We start from the raw sequence: 18,107 nt of genomic DNA on the forward strand, positions 1-18,107 counted from the left end.
TTTTATGCAAGACAGAACTTTATTTGCTTTAGCAGTCACAGAATGACACTGCCCAGAATTAGACAACGTGTTATCTACAAAGACCCCTAGATCCTTTTCATTTAAGGAAACTCCCAACACATTGCATTTAGTGTATAACTTGCATTTATATTATTTTTGCCAAAGTGCATAACCTTGCATTTATCAACGTTGAACCTCATTTTCCAGTTTGCTGCCCAGTTTAAGTTTAAGGGATATTTCTGTACACTTACTACTGTGTGACAAAGTATGAGAAAGCTACTCACTATGTACAGTATCATACCTCCCAACATTTTAGAAAGAGAAAGAGGGACCAAAAGATCTGGTTCACATGGAAAACATTTTTGACCACACCCTCACATACCATATCTACTTACACATCCCAGGCATGCCAGTATAATCACTAAATACAATGGATAAATGTCATATTAGCCTTAGACCTGCCAGTAGAATCACTAAATAAACTGGATAAAGGACAAGTTAGCCCTAGATATGCCAGTAGAATCACTAGATAAAATGGATAATGAGCATATTAACCCCTGTGCCTGTATAATCACAAAATACAATGGATATTAACCCCCAGACATGCCAGTATAATTACTACATAGAATTTATAATCAGCATTATTAAGATCACTGTAAAAATGGCTAACAAGTACTCCAGCAACCACAGACAAGCCAGTAAGAGCACAGAAAAAATGGCAAATGAGCACTGACTCCATTAATACCAGTCATGCCAGAAATATCAATGCAGAAAAACATAGATTGAATCCCACCATCCATGACAGTGGGATATGTATTTAAGATAGGGACTGCCCCCAAAAAAGGGGGCCGTTGGGAGGTATGCACTATGTACATAGCAGGGGCTGCGATTGGGCTGGGGGAGGGGAATAAGTGGGATGTTCAGGGTCTGGGTTGGCAGGGCCCAATGAATTTTAACCCGGTGTCCTGTCGGCCCAGTTGAAACCTAGTTGTTACCACTCTGATGGACAGAGAGATGGCTTTGTTGGTTTTACCTCTGGTGCACTGGTGCACTTCCTGTGGCAATCCGACAGACCTGGATCTCTTTGCTTATGAGAGATACTGGGATTCACAGTGCCTCCAGCTATGTCTCTAGGAAAAATAAACACACAGAGTTTGCAGCAACAAAAATACACTTTATATAAAGATGAAACAAGCAAAAATGATAAATGCAATTAGGATTCCTGCACTGTACGACATGTGGGATCAGTCTAACTCACTATCACAGACTTTCAAGTCCCCCACTCTACTCCGGATTGACAATGTAACTGCTCAGTTCAGTGCCTGCCAATGTGTCTTTTCCCCAAGAAATCTTAATAAACCCCAGGTAGTGCTACCTGCAGGGCCACCTTCAGAAATCACGGGGCCCTGTACAGCAAAATCTTCTGGGCCCCCTGGTCCCCGCCCCTAAGCCCCACCTCATATCTCGCCCACCCGACCAAACAGAAATCAGAGCTAAAACAGTAACCCCCCTAAGTTATAAAGGTGGTGCAAAAAGCCATTGAAGTTCAGGGCCCCTACTGCAAGTAAAAAAAAAATATTGATGGCCTGGGCCCCCCCACAAGTTATATAAAGCCTGGTGGCCGGGACCTTCCTTTAAGTTAAAAAAAAAAATATTGATGACCAGTCCCCCATACGTTTGGCTCTTAAGGGGGGGCCCAGCCATGCTTCACTTACTTGATTAACCCCCCCCTGCTGTCAGCCTGCTGCAAAGTTTAGAAAAGAGGACAGGAGCTCTGGTGCCAGCATTATTATTCAGTTCTCTGTACCCTCATTGGTCGATTAAGTTAAGTCCCGGTGAAGCTGCACTGGGTTTGGATAGGCTGGAGGTGAAGTTCCTACTCATCTAATCCCTGTACAGCTTTACCGGGACTTAAACTTAAGCAACCAATGAGGATACACCAGAGCTCCTGTCCTCTCTTCTAAACTTTGCAGCAGGCTGACAGCCATCTTATCAAGTAAGTGAAACATGGCCGGACCTCCCTAACACACAAAAATCCACAGGCCTGGGACAACTGTCCCCTCTGATGGCGGCCCTGGCTACCAGCTCCAGAGTGTCTCTCCTTTGGACTAGTCAGTTGCTCCTATGTATCAGACTCATGTCCTCACACAGGGGGCTACACACTGGTACCTTCCAATACCTTCCCTCTGGTGCATCACACACTGGGGACAAAGCTGACAGAGGGATTCACAGGAAACTGGGCACAGAGTAGGATGGGCTCTTCCTGTATAGCTAGAGCCCTAGGCTTCTCACCCAAGCCCAGCACACCACAGCTTGTCACAGATCCTTTCTGTATCCTGGGCGGCTCTCTCACTCACTTTCTGGAAAATTATACAGGGGGCGCCCCTGGAAGGCTCTCACTGGGTCCTCCTCTTTTCCCAGATGCCTCTGGGGCTCCCAGCATGCCTCAGGCCTTTCTCCCCACCAATCAGTTCATTGCCTGCCTGTAACTGGACTGGATCATGTCACAGGCAGAACAGGGGGAAGGACTCTCTGATCCCTTACAGTGTTAACGCCTGTTAAAGAAAGTATTTTTATTATAGTGACAACGTAGTGAAAATTGCAGCTTAAAGCCAGTTTAACAGCAGCAAAAGTCCTTCTTTATTAAGTTAACATGGCTGATTTTACAGTTCCCATCTGCCCGGGGTCGGGTAGGCTTTTCTAAATAAGTTTTAAGGTTAGGGGCACCTAAATCTCTGCAATTGGCACATGTGCAGCACATCAGGTCCATCTGCCAAAAATATCAGATTCCCATCATTGTCACTATAAGGAGGGTTGGACTGGGCCAGCAGACCTTCTGGGCACTGTCAACCCAGACCTGTCTATACACTGACTATAAGTGATCCCCTGAATATAGGTATTGGATCCGCTATCCGGAAACCCATTTTCCAGAAAGTTCCGAATTACGGAAAGGCCATCTCCCATAGACTCCATTATAATCAAATAATCCAAAATTTTAAAAACAATATCCTTTTTCTCTGTAATAATTAAATAGTACTTGATCCAAATTAAGATACAGTTAATCCGTATTGGAAGCAAAACCAGCCTATTGGGTTTATTTAATGTTTACATGATTTTCTAGTAGTCTTAAAGCAGTGGTTAACCTTTTAGTATGATATAGAATTGCCAATTCTCAGCAACACTTCAATTGGTCTTCATTATTTCTTTTTTATAGTTTTATAGTTATTTGCCTTTTTCTTCTGACTCTTTGCAGCTTTCAAATGGGCATCGCTGACCCCATCTAAAAAGCAAATACTCTGTAAGGCTACAAATGTATTGTAATTGCTACTTTTTAATTGCTCATCTTTCTATCCAGGCCCTCTCCTATTCATATTCCAGTCTCTTATTCAAATCAGTGCATGGTTGCTAGGGGAATTTGAACGCTAGCAACCAGATTACTGAAACTGCAAACTGGAGAGCTGCTGAATAAAAAGCTAAATAACTCAAAAACCTTAAATAATAACAAATGAAAACCAATTGAAAATTGTCTTAGAATATCCCTCTCTACATCATACCAAAAGTTAATTTAAAGGTGAACAACCCCTTTAAGATGTGAAGATCCAAATTATGGATCCGTTATTGGGAAAGCCCCAGAGCATTCTGGATAGTAGGTCCCATACCTGTGTTCAAGTTTCTATGGCCAAATTCAGTGTGCGTATGTACAGAAGCATTCCGTGATGTCAGAGAACTATTTGTGCACAGGCAGAAATCAGCTGCCTCAGAAGCTCTTTTCCTAGTGACTTTGATTCATGCAAAAATTTTGCAGCACTTTATGATTTATACATAATATATCTTTCAATTTTACATTTTTTTTCAGTTATTACAGTTTTGCTAATGAAGGTGAATTGCCCTTTAATCTGTGAGTCTAACTTTTTCCAAGAGACCCGTTATCTTATATTGTTACAATTACTTATTTGCTTATCTAGATACATTTGAATTGTTACAAATGTATCTTATTTTCTGTTGTGGCTGTTCTGGGCTCTCTGCCAAAAGCCAATTAAGTTAGAAACTTTGTTTCTTTTTCTGGCTGTTCAGTGCAGAGAAAAATGGGACTTTCCAGTACAAATGAGGGACTGCAGGTTGAGCTGTCAAAAGAGGGTATGTCCCTCTAAAAACGGGACAGTTGGGAGGTATAGGCTAATCACATAATAACTAAGGAAGGAGTATTCTTTTATCTGTTTTGTGTGTGGGGGGGTGTACGTTTGTTTTTGTTTCGGCAAATTTGTTAAGATTATATTAAAGGTCATAACTGACGTCTTTAAGGGGTCAGAGTCAGAGAAGATTCCCCATAATGGGATCCTCACAGCAGTTCACAATTGCTCATGCACCAAGTCCAGGGCTAAAAGAAGGGAGACCCAAAGAGTAATAAAAGGCTTCCAAAAGAAGTATATATTTTTGGCCAGACCACCTCCCCAAGCATATATGGTGACATCCAGGGTCAATTTAAGGCCCAAGTCAATGGCCCAGTTGTTGGGCCCCAAACAAATATGTGGCAGTTCTATTAACCAAACTTCACACACACACTTTCTCTACTATATAATTTACTTGGAGTAAATAAGGTTAAGAGAAATCAAATGGATTAGTCCATTCTGTACCAAGTCTGTGCATTTTCTACCACTGACCATTTAACTTTGCTTGGCCTGCAGGTGCTGTCGGCTCCTGGGAATAAAGCTGGGAAATTCGACTTTTTATTGTCTTTTAAAGAAAACTTAAGAACAAAATTTCAGAGTAACTGCAGATGATGGTCCAGGCTGTTTTGGTGTGCAAGGTTAAGCAAGGCATACAACATAAATAATGGGGATTTTAAAAAGTTTTTTGAAAGTTTCTGCTGTCATTTGGATGTTTAACCCTTTAACTGCAAGGCATTGGCAGATACCAGAGCACCAGCAACATCGATTCTACATTACTGACAGCTACAGCGATGAAGAACATCTCTAGCTCTGCAATTTCATTTGCTCGTGCTATCAATGACAGACCAATCAGAAATGCTCTATTTGCTTCAACTTCATGGTAAGCAGACTGCAACCATGATGGAATTGGCCCTTGGCTATGGGGCTGCTTTTCATCAGGAAAGACAATTTTACTAAATGTGTGAGAGTAAAGGAAAGTTGTGGCTTGTAGCTGCTACAGAAAGTAACATGTGCCAGTACAATTTCTTTCTGAAAAGGGTTACCAGTCCAGGGGAAACCTTATAGATTGAAATAGGGAGACTGAAGAAGGGACCTTAGTGATTGAAATAGGGGTACCAAAGAATTTGGCACCTCAATGAATTTAGATTTCCATATCCTTCAATAATTGCCCTACAATTAAGGTTAATGATAGGAATTGTAGAGCTTCACTCCCACCTGGAAATGCCTTGATCCTAAAAATCCATCCTCCTCATCCTCACACACCACAAACCAATGAACCCCACATTATGTAGGAAGCCCAGTCCTTCTGGCAGTAGCCCAACCCCCTACTGGTATTTGCTTATCCAAGTCCTTAAACCTGTTATTGCTGCAACTTTACAGAATGTGGTAAATGAATACCTATGCAAACTGTATATTTCCTTTTCAATAAAAACAAAGCGTACACATAATATTAGTAGATTAGAGAGACTTGTTCAAGGGTCTAAAGACATTTACAAGACACTCAGACATTCCACAATTCCAGTGTCACAAATGGTTGAATTGGCACATGGTTACCCATATGAGCAGTAACGCCACGTCAAGGCTTCAACTCTTGTTACTGTCCATTCACACACCTATTGCAGCAAATGGCTCACCCTCTCATTTACTGCAATAGTTCCCTAGCTGGTCCAGCACTGAGTGACAAACCGTCATGGGACCTTTCCTCTTCAGTAATGACTGAGAGGAACAAGGAGCTAAACATTCATACACACACATAGAATTACATTTCATTCACACATAGCTAGCTAGTTTTATTTTATTGGAGCAAATCAGCTGGTGATCATAGGCATAAGGGAGGAACTCCACGGTGCGGCTCAAGGCGACACGTCGCCATACGACAAAACGCATGTGACGTGTCAGATGTTCTGAAGATACAGGAAGTGAAGGAGAAATCGCAGGTAAGAACTACATTTATCCGACTGTCGGATGAAAACGCTGCACACTGCATTTTCATTCGACAGTCGGATAAATGTAGTTCTTACCTGTGATTTCTCCTACACTTCCTGTATCCGACACGTCACATGAGTTTAGTCGCATGGCGACGTGTCGCCTCGAGCCGCACCGTGGAGTTCCTCCCTAAGGAGGATTAAATCCCCACTGCTTTGCTAACCATATGATTTGCTGCAATCATTCTCTATTTGTTCCCTAAAGCTCTTCACTGGGATTTTTTTAGGTAAACATTCAGACACAGCACAGACTTTCACTCACACATACACTGGCAATTGATTCTGAGTTGGAGCAAACCACATCGAGAGCTAATACAGGTGGGATTTCTACCTCCATTGCTTCGCTAAACACATGATTTGTTGCAATACTCCCCTAACCAGTAAGGATTTTAGATTATAAATACTGGTGGATGACTAATGATGACCCTATTTAGCTGATCAAATTACTAACTCAAACTTGGGGGTACAAAGCAGGTGGTGTCTAGGCAACATTTAGTTAATCAAGCCCTGTCCTGTTTTCTCTAAACTTCCATGCATTTTATGCCAGATACAGCCCTAGATATTTTGGTCTTATTTTTACAATGTGGCCTATTTACTCATACACACATCTCACAAAACCATACAACATTCATACACATTAAAGCAAATCACAGATTAAGCTACTGGTATATAGAAGTTAATATTATTGCTGTAGTTTGCTGTATTAGTCCCTAATCCTAGTTTCATATGTAGCCAATCACCGGTTTAAAAAAACCAGCACCGAACCCCCTTCTATTTGATTAATTTTAGTACCCTTTTGTTTTTAGGGATTTTTAGTTGGTTTTATTTATATTTTAATTGTGATGTTAATGGTCTTATCTGTACTGACATAGTTGCTTAACAGTGAGATTAAGGGTAGGGGCACACTGGGCAATTTGGGGAACACCTTCCCTCTGTCTTGTGCCGGCTATAATGAAAAGTCGCCTGCGTCATGGCACACATGGCACTTCGCATTCCGAAGTCGCCCCGAAGTTGCCTCACGAGGAAACTTCGGACTACTTCGGAATACGAAGCACCACGTGTGCCATGCCGCAGGCGACTTTTCATTATAGTCGGCGCAAGACAGAGGGAAGGCATTCGATGAGATTGATCACCGCAAAGACGAGCCGATTAGTCGTCAGGCAACTAAATCTCCCCGAATCGCCCAGTGTGCCCCTACCCTAATGTCACAACCAGGCTGTGAAATAGCAGATCCGCTCCATCCACTCCATGGTGTAAGTGCACTGACTCGGATTTTGGTGTGGAATCTGGTGATTATGCATTTCCATGCCATAATCTGTTCCATGTATATCAGTGCACTTACACCATGGAGTGAATAGGAGCAAATCAGCTTTTTCAGTCTGGTGTGGCATTGGCCTTATGATTGAAAAAAGATGCCCAAATTCAACCGTTTGCTGAAACAAATACTACCTCATTTTTAGATGATCCAGAGGAAGGCAAAAAACCCCCGTCTGAAGCAGCTTCTAATTTGCTTCAGAAGGGGGAAAAAATTCCTTCCTGACTCCAAAAAGGCAATCGGTATAATCCCTGGATCAATGGTGCCTAATTATACTAATAACAGTAGCCTTGTACAGTAAGTACAATGCTACATACAGGGCGTATGGGTTGGTTCAGTATTGGCATACAGTACATTTGCTAAAGTACCAGGTTATAAAAATATCCTGATACTGGTGACTGGTTCGTTGAACAGGAGAACAGTAAGGATGTAAATACACACACATTAGACATTTGAAGGGGCTTCTAAGCCAATTTCACCTGCAGTGTAGTCAGTCGCAGCTGTGCTGTTAATACAAGATCTACAAACACACTGAATGCTGAACTGGCCATGGACTGCAAGTAAAATGGCCCCAGAAGCACCTAGAAATGCTAGTGGATAATAGTAAAGAAATATATCTCAGTGTTCTCCTGTTTAACAAATGGGTGAGCATTTCAAATTACTAAACTGACACACTCAAGCACATACACACAAATACATACAACACGCACACTCACAGAGCACTCATACACACAGCACACACACTCACAGAGCACTCATACACACAGCACACACACTCATGGAGCACATATGCATAGAACACACACAGCCCACATACTCAAACAGCACACATACACACACAGCACTCATACTGTACACACACAACACTCATACACACGCACACATAGCACACACCCAGAACTCATACACACACAGCACTCATACACACAGCACACACACTCACACAACAATCATACACACATAGAGCACATATACATAAAACACACACACAGCTCACATACTCAAACAGCACACACACAGTACTCATACACACACCACTTATACACATACAGCACACATAAACACACAGCACTCATACACACACAATACTCATACTCACACAGAACACACAAACACAGAAAATGGGAACAGGCAAGGAAAGGTGCTGGGAGAGAATAGAGAATGGGGCTGGAAAGGGAGTAGAAGGGAGACCGTATAGAGAAAGCAGACCTGGGCCCCCCGCGACCACAGGGTCTGCTTTCTTTATAGTTATGTCATCACAGGTAAGGGAATAGGAGGGACGCAGAATTTTAGTAGTGATTAGGAAGGAGAGAAATCGGGGATAAGGGAGCAGAAGGGAGACAGTATAGAGGAAGTAGACCTGGGCCCCCCGCGGCCAGGATGTCTGCTTCCTTTATAGTTACACCACTGCTTAGGAAAAGGGTTAATCACAGGTAAAGGAATAGGAGGAAGGCAGATGTTTGAGGTGTTGTGTAATGGTTAGGATTGACGGAAATCAGAGGAAAAGGAGTAGGATTAAACAGTATAGAGGAAGTAGACCAGGGGCCCCCCGCGGCCATGGGGTCTACTTCCTTTATAATTATGCCACTGGCGTGGCCCATTTAGGAAAGGGGATAACCATAGGTGAGGGAATAAGAGAGTGACAGAGGTTTGGGGTGTGGTTTACTGATCAGGATGAGGGAAGTCAGGGAAAAGGGAGTAGGAGAGAGACAATATAAAGGAAGTAGACCGGGCCCCCCGCGGCCATGGGGTCTACTTCCTTTATGATTATGCCACTGGCGTGAGCCACTTAGGATGAGGGTTAATCACGGGTAAGGGAATAGGAGGGAGGCAGAAGTTTGGGGGTGGGGGTAAACTGGTTTTATTTAGTACTCTTTATTCAAGATGTAAACTCACCACAGTACCTTTCTATTTCCATCCTTTAGAAGCTACAGTCAAAGATCCCGTCTGGTGCTGGTGTTGATGGTAGAACCAGGTGACATTCACAGGAGATGGTTTAGGTTTGACAATACAGGTGGATTGGTTGTTTAGGGGTGGAGCTTGCCAAATATGGTATGATGTTAAGGGCCTCAGGTTGTTACAGGCAGAAACTAAAGATGGTGTCCCATGTTAGAACAAAGGTAATGCCTTACTCCTGCCAATTCCATTTGGGATCAACTTCGGAGAAATCTTTCAGATTTTTTTCACTGGAACTTTGTTGGGAGAACGTTATCGGAAATTCTTTGAAGTCGTCTACAGGTGGCTGTGAACACAGGAAAAGCACTTAACCTTTTATACAACATTTCACATGGCAGAATTTAGTATTTATTTGACTTGTGTTTTTATGTAGATTTGTTTTCGCACCTTATTGGTCACTGAGGGCTTACTCACTACAAGGAAGAAAAGGGGCAAACTCAGTTACCTGGTGTTGTAATGCAGCTGACCTGCCCTCCATCCCAATAACAGCAAGGGTTGTTGTATGCAACTGGGACAACCTCTTTATCTTAACTCTGCTATCCCCTATCACTCTGGTAGATATCAGCAGCAGCAAATGATGGTACTATCTACCTAAGAGCGCCTTAGGTTATTAAGGGAGGCCTAACTTAACAACTATTTGGGGTAAAAGTTTTAGCTGACCATCACTGGAACAATGGGAGAATGATGGTTATGACTGTTTTTATATACAGGCAATTCATACAGCTATAACAAAAATGAGAGCCTTAACCCAAGTCAGAAGACCTCTGCCCTACCAATTCATGAAATTATACAAAAAGAGTAGTAGTGCACCTGCAGGGTGAGTCTTACTAAATGTATCACATTGATTGCCCAGCACATTCATTTACCATTCCTGGCTGAAAAGGGGTCTCCAGTCTTCGGTTCTCCAGATCTTCCCAGTTGATGGTGCTGTAGAAAGCATGCTCCCTGATGTTACCATTCAGTCCAATCCGTTGAGTTGCATTCATTTCCAAAAGCTAAAAGGGAAACATGATCATATATTAAAGTACTGCAATTGTTATAATGGGTAACTGTCTGCATTATGAGCAGGTAAAGATGCAGTATGCCAGTATACCAATTTACCTTAGGCAGGAGGTCCAGCATTTCCTCGCTCATATCACACGGGTAAGTTGGTGGTTTCATAATAATTACCAAACGTTGTTTTTGAATGCTGCCTGATGCTGAAAACGGCAAGACTCCTGTGGCCATTTTGTACATTGTAACCCCAAAAGACCACCAATCCACAGCTGCATTGTAATCCTCATATGATAGAATCTTTGAAGAGAAAATAAATGAAACAAATTACTGCAGCAAAAAAACCTAATTTACTCCTTTTATTTATGTTAGTATAGAGAACTAAGCATTGAAAGTTAATTACAAGGTTACATAGTTTTCTCCATGGAATTGCTATAAACTGCTTCTCACTACTGTCAATAGGAATCACACTGCTTATGTCATAGCAACGAGATTCTTGCCTAGAACATGGGATGCCTTATTGCAAATTGGAAAATCTAAACTGCATCAGAAAAAGGACTGACTCAGTTATTTTAAAACCACGTAAAACATTAAAGGAGAAGGAAGACAATTTTACACTTGGGGATACCAAAAGTTATGCACCTGCAAGTGATTATATTTACTTAACTTACCTACCCAGGACCAGTGCTCCCATCAGCAGAAAACTGCACTGACCTGGGGTTATTCCAGCAAACCCCACGGATCAATACTCTTCCTGATTCACGGTTTATAAATTTCCCGGGGCAGACGCATGTGCAGTAGAATGAAATAGCCGACACTTTTGTTAAATTTTGGCTTTTCCCTCTACTGTGTATGCGCATCAGTAAGTAGACCAAACAGGTTAAAAAAGTACATCCATCCCTTAAATCACTGGTGGGTAATTGAGAGGAACATATGCGCTTGTGAACAAGGTATGTGGAGTATCCTCTTTAATTTAATTTGCAATTTCCCAAACAACTAACAAAGTGAATCACACAAGGGTGGGATACAGTATATTTGCATTGGAGTTCTGGATATTTGATGTACTCCAATGTATATCAGGAATTGCCAGTGGATTCATGTGTTCCCACAGCAGGACCCTGTGCAAGGGGAGGAATTACAGTACTGCTGTGCCTTAACTATTATCAGCGCCGTAACTAGGGGTAGGCAGAGTAGGCACGTGCCTAGGGTGCAAAGCTTGGAGGGAGCCCGGCACGTACCTTTAACCGCTGCCTACCCCAGTCCAACCTGAAGAATTCTGTGATAGGCGTGCATACATGTGTGCCTACATGGAAACAAAATCTGTCAGCGTGTGTGTGCATGCGCAGCACATGCATAGTAGAGGGGACAACGCGACCAGACTGTTTCCCTGGGGCACCTGTCAGTACGCATGCGCACGTGGAAACAAGACCTGACAGCATGTGTGCGTGCGCATGGCATAGTAGAGCGGGCGACGCAACCAGACGAGTTGCTTGGGGCACCGCCCGATCTGGCCCAGCCCTGACTATTATAATCAACTTATTGATTCTAAGGTCACATTTAAGAATTTGTACCTTCAACTGATATTGACTGAATGTAATCGAGTATACTTTGCTTTAATTAAAGTTTAATTGCAACAGGAGAGGCCCCTCCTTTTAGTCACCAGTGATTTTTAGGTGGGAAGTACTGTTAGCCTGTTGTTTAATACATATATTTCTTTTAATATTGAAGTACAGTGTGTTTAAATGGTTTTCAGACAACAAAGTCAATCCCTCTTCTGGTAAAAGTGTAAAGGTTTTAGCATTGGCACTCATAGTTTTAATTTAATTTCAGTAATCATTTTTAAAGGCCAGATTGGGTTCAGACCAGTCTAAACTCTTCCAAGAATATAAATTGTCTGACATACTGTATAGTAGGATTGCACACTTGTTAGGTGATGGTTTCCCATGGGAATGGGATCATCTGAGAAGTTGATGCTATTCTATACTTTTTGTTTTATAGTTTTACAAACCTTTCTTCCTTATATATTTATACTATTATGGATATATTGTACATATTTTACAAGAAATTATGTTACCTCTGGTGCCCGGTATCCAGGGGTTCCTGCTAAGCCGTAGGTCTTCCTCTGGCCAATGATGTTTTCTTCTGCAATACCAAAGTCGCAGATCTTTATATGGCCGTCTTTATCGATCAATATGTTGTCCGGCTTGAGATCACTGTAGGTTAAATATTAGGAACAATTTAGTTTCATAGAAATTCAGAGAGAGTTCTTGGAAAGAGGACAAAGGTTATTTAATAAGATAAAGGCCTGTATAGGTTTCCTATAATCACATATTGCCTTTAATGTCAGGGGTGTGACCCTGGGTCCACATGACCATCCCCATATTTGTTGCATGAGAATGGCTTGCAGTGTGTCTGCACAAACATAGGCATCAGAGCAGTGGTGTATCTTCAAAAGCCCGCCCCCTAAAAGTAGTTTTCACAAGACCCCCCTTACATGAAATTGTGATGTGGGCAAAATCAAGTGTTACTAGTTCACCCATAGCCCTACATGCCACACCCTCTGTTGCCCTGATCTCCCCTGTAACCTGTAGTTATGCCACTGCATCAGGGATATTCATTGGTCCCCTTCTTTGCTGTCCAGTCTCCCTACCTGTTCCTCTGTACTAATCTGCAGTTGTGGGGGTCTGCACCCCTATAGTTATGCAAATGTGATCCATGAAAAAACTTCCCATATATGTATTAATTAATCTGCCACACAGATATTTTAGTAGCTGCTACCTGCATCTGGCTAGAAAAAGACAGAACATTTTATTGCCCATTTTTTTACATGAAGGTAGTGGAGATAAATTGCAGAAAAATACACTTCCAGTTAGAGTTGGTACCAATATCTTCTATTGAAGGGTATTTTTCAGCAATTTGTCACCTGCCAGCAACTGAGAAATTAAGCGTGCGATAAAAACCACTGCGTGCCACTGTCCTTGATTGATTGAGGGCATAATATATGCAACTTATTTATAGCTAACAAGTATCCACTTCTAACCCCCCAGTATGACAAAGGCCTTTTGTGTATATCTTAATGCCTGTATTAAATTAACTGGTATCTCAAAGAACTTTACAAGACAGATCTCTACCAGTAATTGGAATCATAACCAGGGCCTGAACTAGGGGTAGGCAGAGTAGGTGCCCGCCTAGGGCGCAATCATGATGGGGGGCGCACTTTTAAGGGGCTCTTGTTTTCTTTTTTTAAACCCTGGTTTGCTTGGCCTTTAATAGTTTTTTTTAATTTTATAAACCGCCTATTCCAACCCCCTCTTGCCTGTGATTTGTACAGCTGGCACTCCCCACTTCCATCTTGGTAGCTGCTGGCACAGGTACATATTTGTGGGCAATATGATGGATTTTTGGCTCCTGCTGGCACAAGTACCTATTTGTGGGCAATATTGTGGATTTTTCTGGCTGCTGCTGGCACAGGTACAAATGGAGGTAATATGATAGGTGCTGGAACAGGTACACAGATGTTTGGGGCATTATGATGGATTTTTGGCTTCTGCTGGCACAGGTACAAATTAGGGGCAATATGATGGATTATTTTGGCTGCTGCTAGCGTAATTACAGACTGGGGGTAACAATATGATGGATGTTTTGTCTTATGCTGGCAGATTGGGGTTTTGGGAGCAATTTGAGAGATTGACTGCCGTTGGCACAGGTACATATGGGGCAATATGATAGGTGCTGGCAAAGGTACATGGGGCAACATAATGGGTGTGCAATTTGAATGGTAAGGTGGGAAATGGTAATGTAGGACCGGGTGGGGGCACTGATTGAAGTCCTTGCCTAGGGTGCCAAAATACCTTGGCCCGGCCTTGATCATAACAGTTATACATTAAATAACACATTAAAGGTTTAACACAATATACTGAGATTTTACTGACCGATGAATGATTCCCTTGGAATGCAGGAACTGGAGGGCAACCACCATCTCTGCTGTGTAGAACCTGTTCAAAGAAGAAAATAATCAACATTCCTGTATCACACCATTTCTAATGTTTCTCTCAGAAGTAATGCACTTATCTGTATATCAATTAGTGTATTAAGTATCATGGCATAAAAAAATCATCCTGCGAGGAACACAGTTTTTTGTTAAATAAAGCATTTTATTAGGCACAAGTTTGTCCCAATGATGTGCCTTGTGTTTGTGTATGCCAAGAGTAATTGAGACATACACACTATGTTTCCAAAAAAAATAAATGTATTAATGAGACATAATACCCCCTTGTTTAACATGAGTGCAGGGAAAAGTGTGTTGGATGAACTTACTTTTTGCCTATTGTTTAAATTATTTCTTAAAGGGGTTGTTCATCTTTGAGATAACTTTTAGTATGATGCAGAGTGATATTCTGAGACAATTTGCAATTGGTTTTCACTTTTTATTATTTAAGATTTTTATGCAGCAGCTCTTCGATTTGCATCTGGTTGCTAGGGTCCAAATTCCTCTAGCAACCATGTACTGATTTGAATAAGAGACTGGAATATGAATGGGAGATGCCCTGAATAGAAAGATGAGTAATAAAAAGTATCAATAGCAATAAATTTGTAGCCTTACAGAGCATTTGCTCTTTAGAAGGGGTCAGTGATGCTCATTTGAAAGCTGCAAAGAGTCAGAAGAAAAAGGCAAATAACTAAAAAGTAAATAATGAAGACCAATTGAAAAGTTGCTTAGAATTGGCCATTCTATAACATACTAAAAGTTACCTTAAAGGTGAACCATCCCTATAAACAGGACAAACATGTTCAAATCTTGCATAATTAGATTTCAAATATAAACCATGCTCATTACCCTTATATATACGTATATAAAAAGAGGATTTGGGTGTAAGATCAAAAGAGCTAATGTGAAAAGTTATAAGCATTGCACCTATTTCCCTTTCACTTGCCCTGGATATAGGGGAAAAAAGCAAACATATAGGAAGGCTGGTATTTTTTTTCCAAAAAAGGTGGCAACCCTATCTGGAATTATTTCGGCCTAATATTACTCACCTGATTGTTGATGTTGGTAGCTTTCCTTCACTCGAAATCATTTGCCCTAAAGACTTCCCACTGGCATATTCCAGGACAAAGAAGGCTTCCAGCTGGATAGAAGAATGTGAGACATGAGACATTAATACCAAAAAATAGAGCTGGTGATAAGATGGGCTTCAAGGTACTTGTTTAAAGGGGAAAAAAAACCATCTATGCAACTTGGGCCGTCTGCAGTAACTTCCAACCCCCCCCCCCCCCCCCCCCCCCGAACTGCATCACACACAACTCCCAATACTGCCCCATTTGCTAGTACCTGTTAATAAAATGCAGAGTTGCGCTGTGGATCTGGTAGCTGCAATCTATTGCTGCTTGATGGCATTTTCCCAGCAAACTGGTAGTGATCACGGTTTAACAGGGCAAATAGGGCAGTATTAGGAGTTGTGTAGCGTGCATTTCAAAGTCATGTGACTTTAATATATTTAAGTACCCCTGACAATAAGTCCTGCGAGTGTCAAGAACTAAATCTTAGGTACATATGGAAAGTGCTATGTTTAACCCGTTATTGTGCATGAGGCCCAGTATACTTTACCTCTGACTGAAAAACTGCATAAGATTGACATAAAAATGCACATTCTCTGCTGATTTTTAGTAGACGGGCCTCTTTAGCGATGGCATGGCAGTCGTTCTTCTCAGACTCCTTCGTCAAGATCTTCATTGCCACAAGTTGTTTCTTTGGCCTAAAAGAAGCCAACATCACCTAATAAAAATAAGAGAAGAGATTGAATATCGCAGGGTCTCTTGTAGAAACAAAAGCAATGTATCTTGCTATACAAACATGCTTAATGACTTGGGAAATCCTTCACTCACCCAGCCAAAGCCTCCTCGTCCAAGTATAGAGTGGAAGCTGTAGTTATTGACATCCAGGGGAGTAGGTCTTTCAATGTCCAGACAGGGTCTCTTCTGTATGCTTCCACCTTGTTAGAGAAAAGAATTACGTTAGGAGTGCACATCACAGCTTAACTGTAGTGAGGAGCACCAATGGAAAAAACATGCATTGGGGCTCATTTATAAACGCTGCGCAAATTTGCATCTGGGCAGTAACCCATAGCAACTAATCAGTGATTAGCTTTTTCCAGCCAACTGCAGGTTAAGCAATGAAAGTAATCATCTGATTAGTTGTCGTGGGTTGCTGCCCAGGTGCAAATTTGCCCAGTGCTTATAAATGATCCCCACTGACTTTATATTTATAAATTAAGAGTGAGAAAAAACACCCATTGACAATTCAGTTGTAAAAATGTTGCCCACTAAGACTTCAAAAAAATTTCTGCAGTTTGACAATTTTTCGGTGAAAACGAAAAAACTTATCATTATTAGTCTGTACATAGTAGCGTATGTTAGACACTTAACAGCACAGGGTATATAGGGAAATTAGCAGTTTTGTTGCTGTTTATTAGCAAGTGAGGGAATTGGTTGAAGGGCATGTAAAGGGTACATTAGGACAATGTTAAAATGTCCAGCTTGCTCTTATAAGCACTTTTGTAATTTACAATAGTCCATATACTGTTAATATCAATGTGGGACTGCCTTGTAGTACTGGACACCTAGATTCAATTCTAGCTAGGGATTAAAGAAATGTGTATGTTCATCCTAAATGATAAAAAGAGTAGTAAAGTTTCCTTACTTTCTAAGGGGTCTTCTGATCTTAATCTTTTGTTCTTCTCTTCTTTTTGCTCTATGTTTGTTCCTTTACTGTTTTTTTCTGTGATTTTTTTATTCTCTTCATCGATCTGACTGTTTTTATAGCTCTCATGCTGACTGGTCTTCTTGTCTGCATGGCTTTCCTTTTGTAACGGTCTTTCTTCAACTCTTCTCCTTTTAATCCTTGCATCCTTACTGGACTTCTTCTCAGTTTGGCTTTCCTTTTCTGTCTGTCCTTCTTCAATTCCTCTCTTTTTAATTCTCTCATCTTCACTGATCTTCTCTGCCTGATTTTCCTTTACTATCTGTCCTTCTTCAAATCTTCTCCTTTCAATCCTCCCATCTTTACTGGTTTTCTTTGCCTGGATTTCTTTTTCAATCTGTCCTTTTTCATTTCTTCTCCTTTTAATGGTCTTCTCTTTGTTTTCTGTCTGTTTCTTGACACGTTTTCTCCTATTTTGTCTTGTCTGTGCATTTATGCAACTTTTAGTATTTTCTGCATCTTTTTTTCTTTCTCCTGAATCCTTGATCCAATTTCTGTTAGTCTTCTCTTCAATGCAGCTTTTCACTACATTTCTTACCTGTCCAGCCGGACTCTCACTCCATTTCTCACGCAAATCCATGTTCTCCTTTACTCTGATACTATACCTCCTATACTATTTTTTATTTTTCGCAATTTGTATGAATTTATCTCTCGCTAGCCTAAAACTCCTCCTCTCTCCTACTCACTGTCCAGACAGCAGTTGGTCTGAACTAGCAGTGACCGTTAAGCTAGGTGTGTCATGTGACCACAGCAGTGGCATGCGACATCATTGGGTTTACCATAGAGTAACAAGCATGCAATTGAAAGCTGAAGACTATGCTACTACAAACATTTCTCTAATTCAGAAGAAAAGTAAACTTTTGAGAGCAAAAAATGTATGCTGCTCTACATTAAAGTATAAAAACGATCAATAACAACAAAACTAGTAG

At 41.3% G+C, this 18,107-nt stretch overlaps 1 protein-coding gene across 1 annotated transcript; it reads right to left on the reverse strand.

Moving 5' to 3' along the window:
- Positions 1-9,135: 9,135 nt before the first annotated feature.
- LOC121394090 (cAMP-dependent protein kinase type 1-like) lies at positions 9,136-17,758 on the reverse strand. Its single transcript, XM_041564094.1, has 9 exons — positions 17,119-17,758; positions 16,305-16,411; positions 16,027-16,194; positions 15,456-15,547; positions 14,351-14,413; positions 12,493-12,631; positions 10,527-10,718; positions 10,292-10,420; positions 9,136-9,711 (listed from the first exon to the last, which is right to left on the reverse strand). Exons 1-9 carry the CDS (start codon positions 17,756-17,758, stop codon positions 9,598-9,600), a joined length of 1,644 nt encoding a protein of 547 aa, XP_041420028.1. The 3' UTR covers positions 9,136-9,597.
- Between the last annotated feature and the right edge of the window lie 349 nt (positions 17,759-18,107).

The sequence above is a fragment of the Xenopus laevis genome, chromosome 5S (genome assembly GCF_017654675.1).
Source record: "Xenopus laevis strain J_2021 chromosome 5S, Xenopus_laevis_v10.1, whole genome shotgun sequence".
Taxonomy (NCBI): Eukaryota; Metazoa; Chordata; class Amphibia; order Anura; family Pipidae; genus Xenopus; species Xenopus laevis.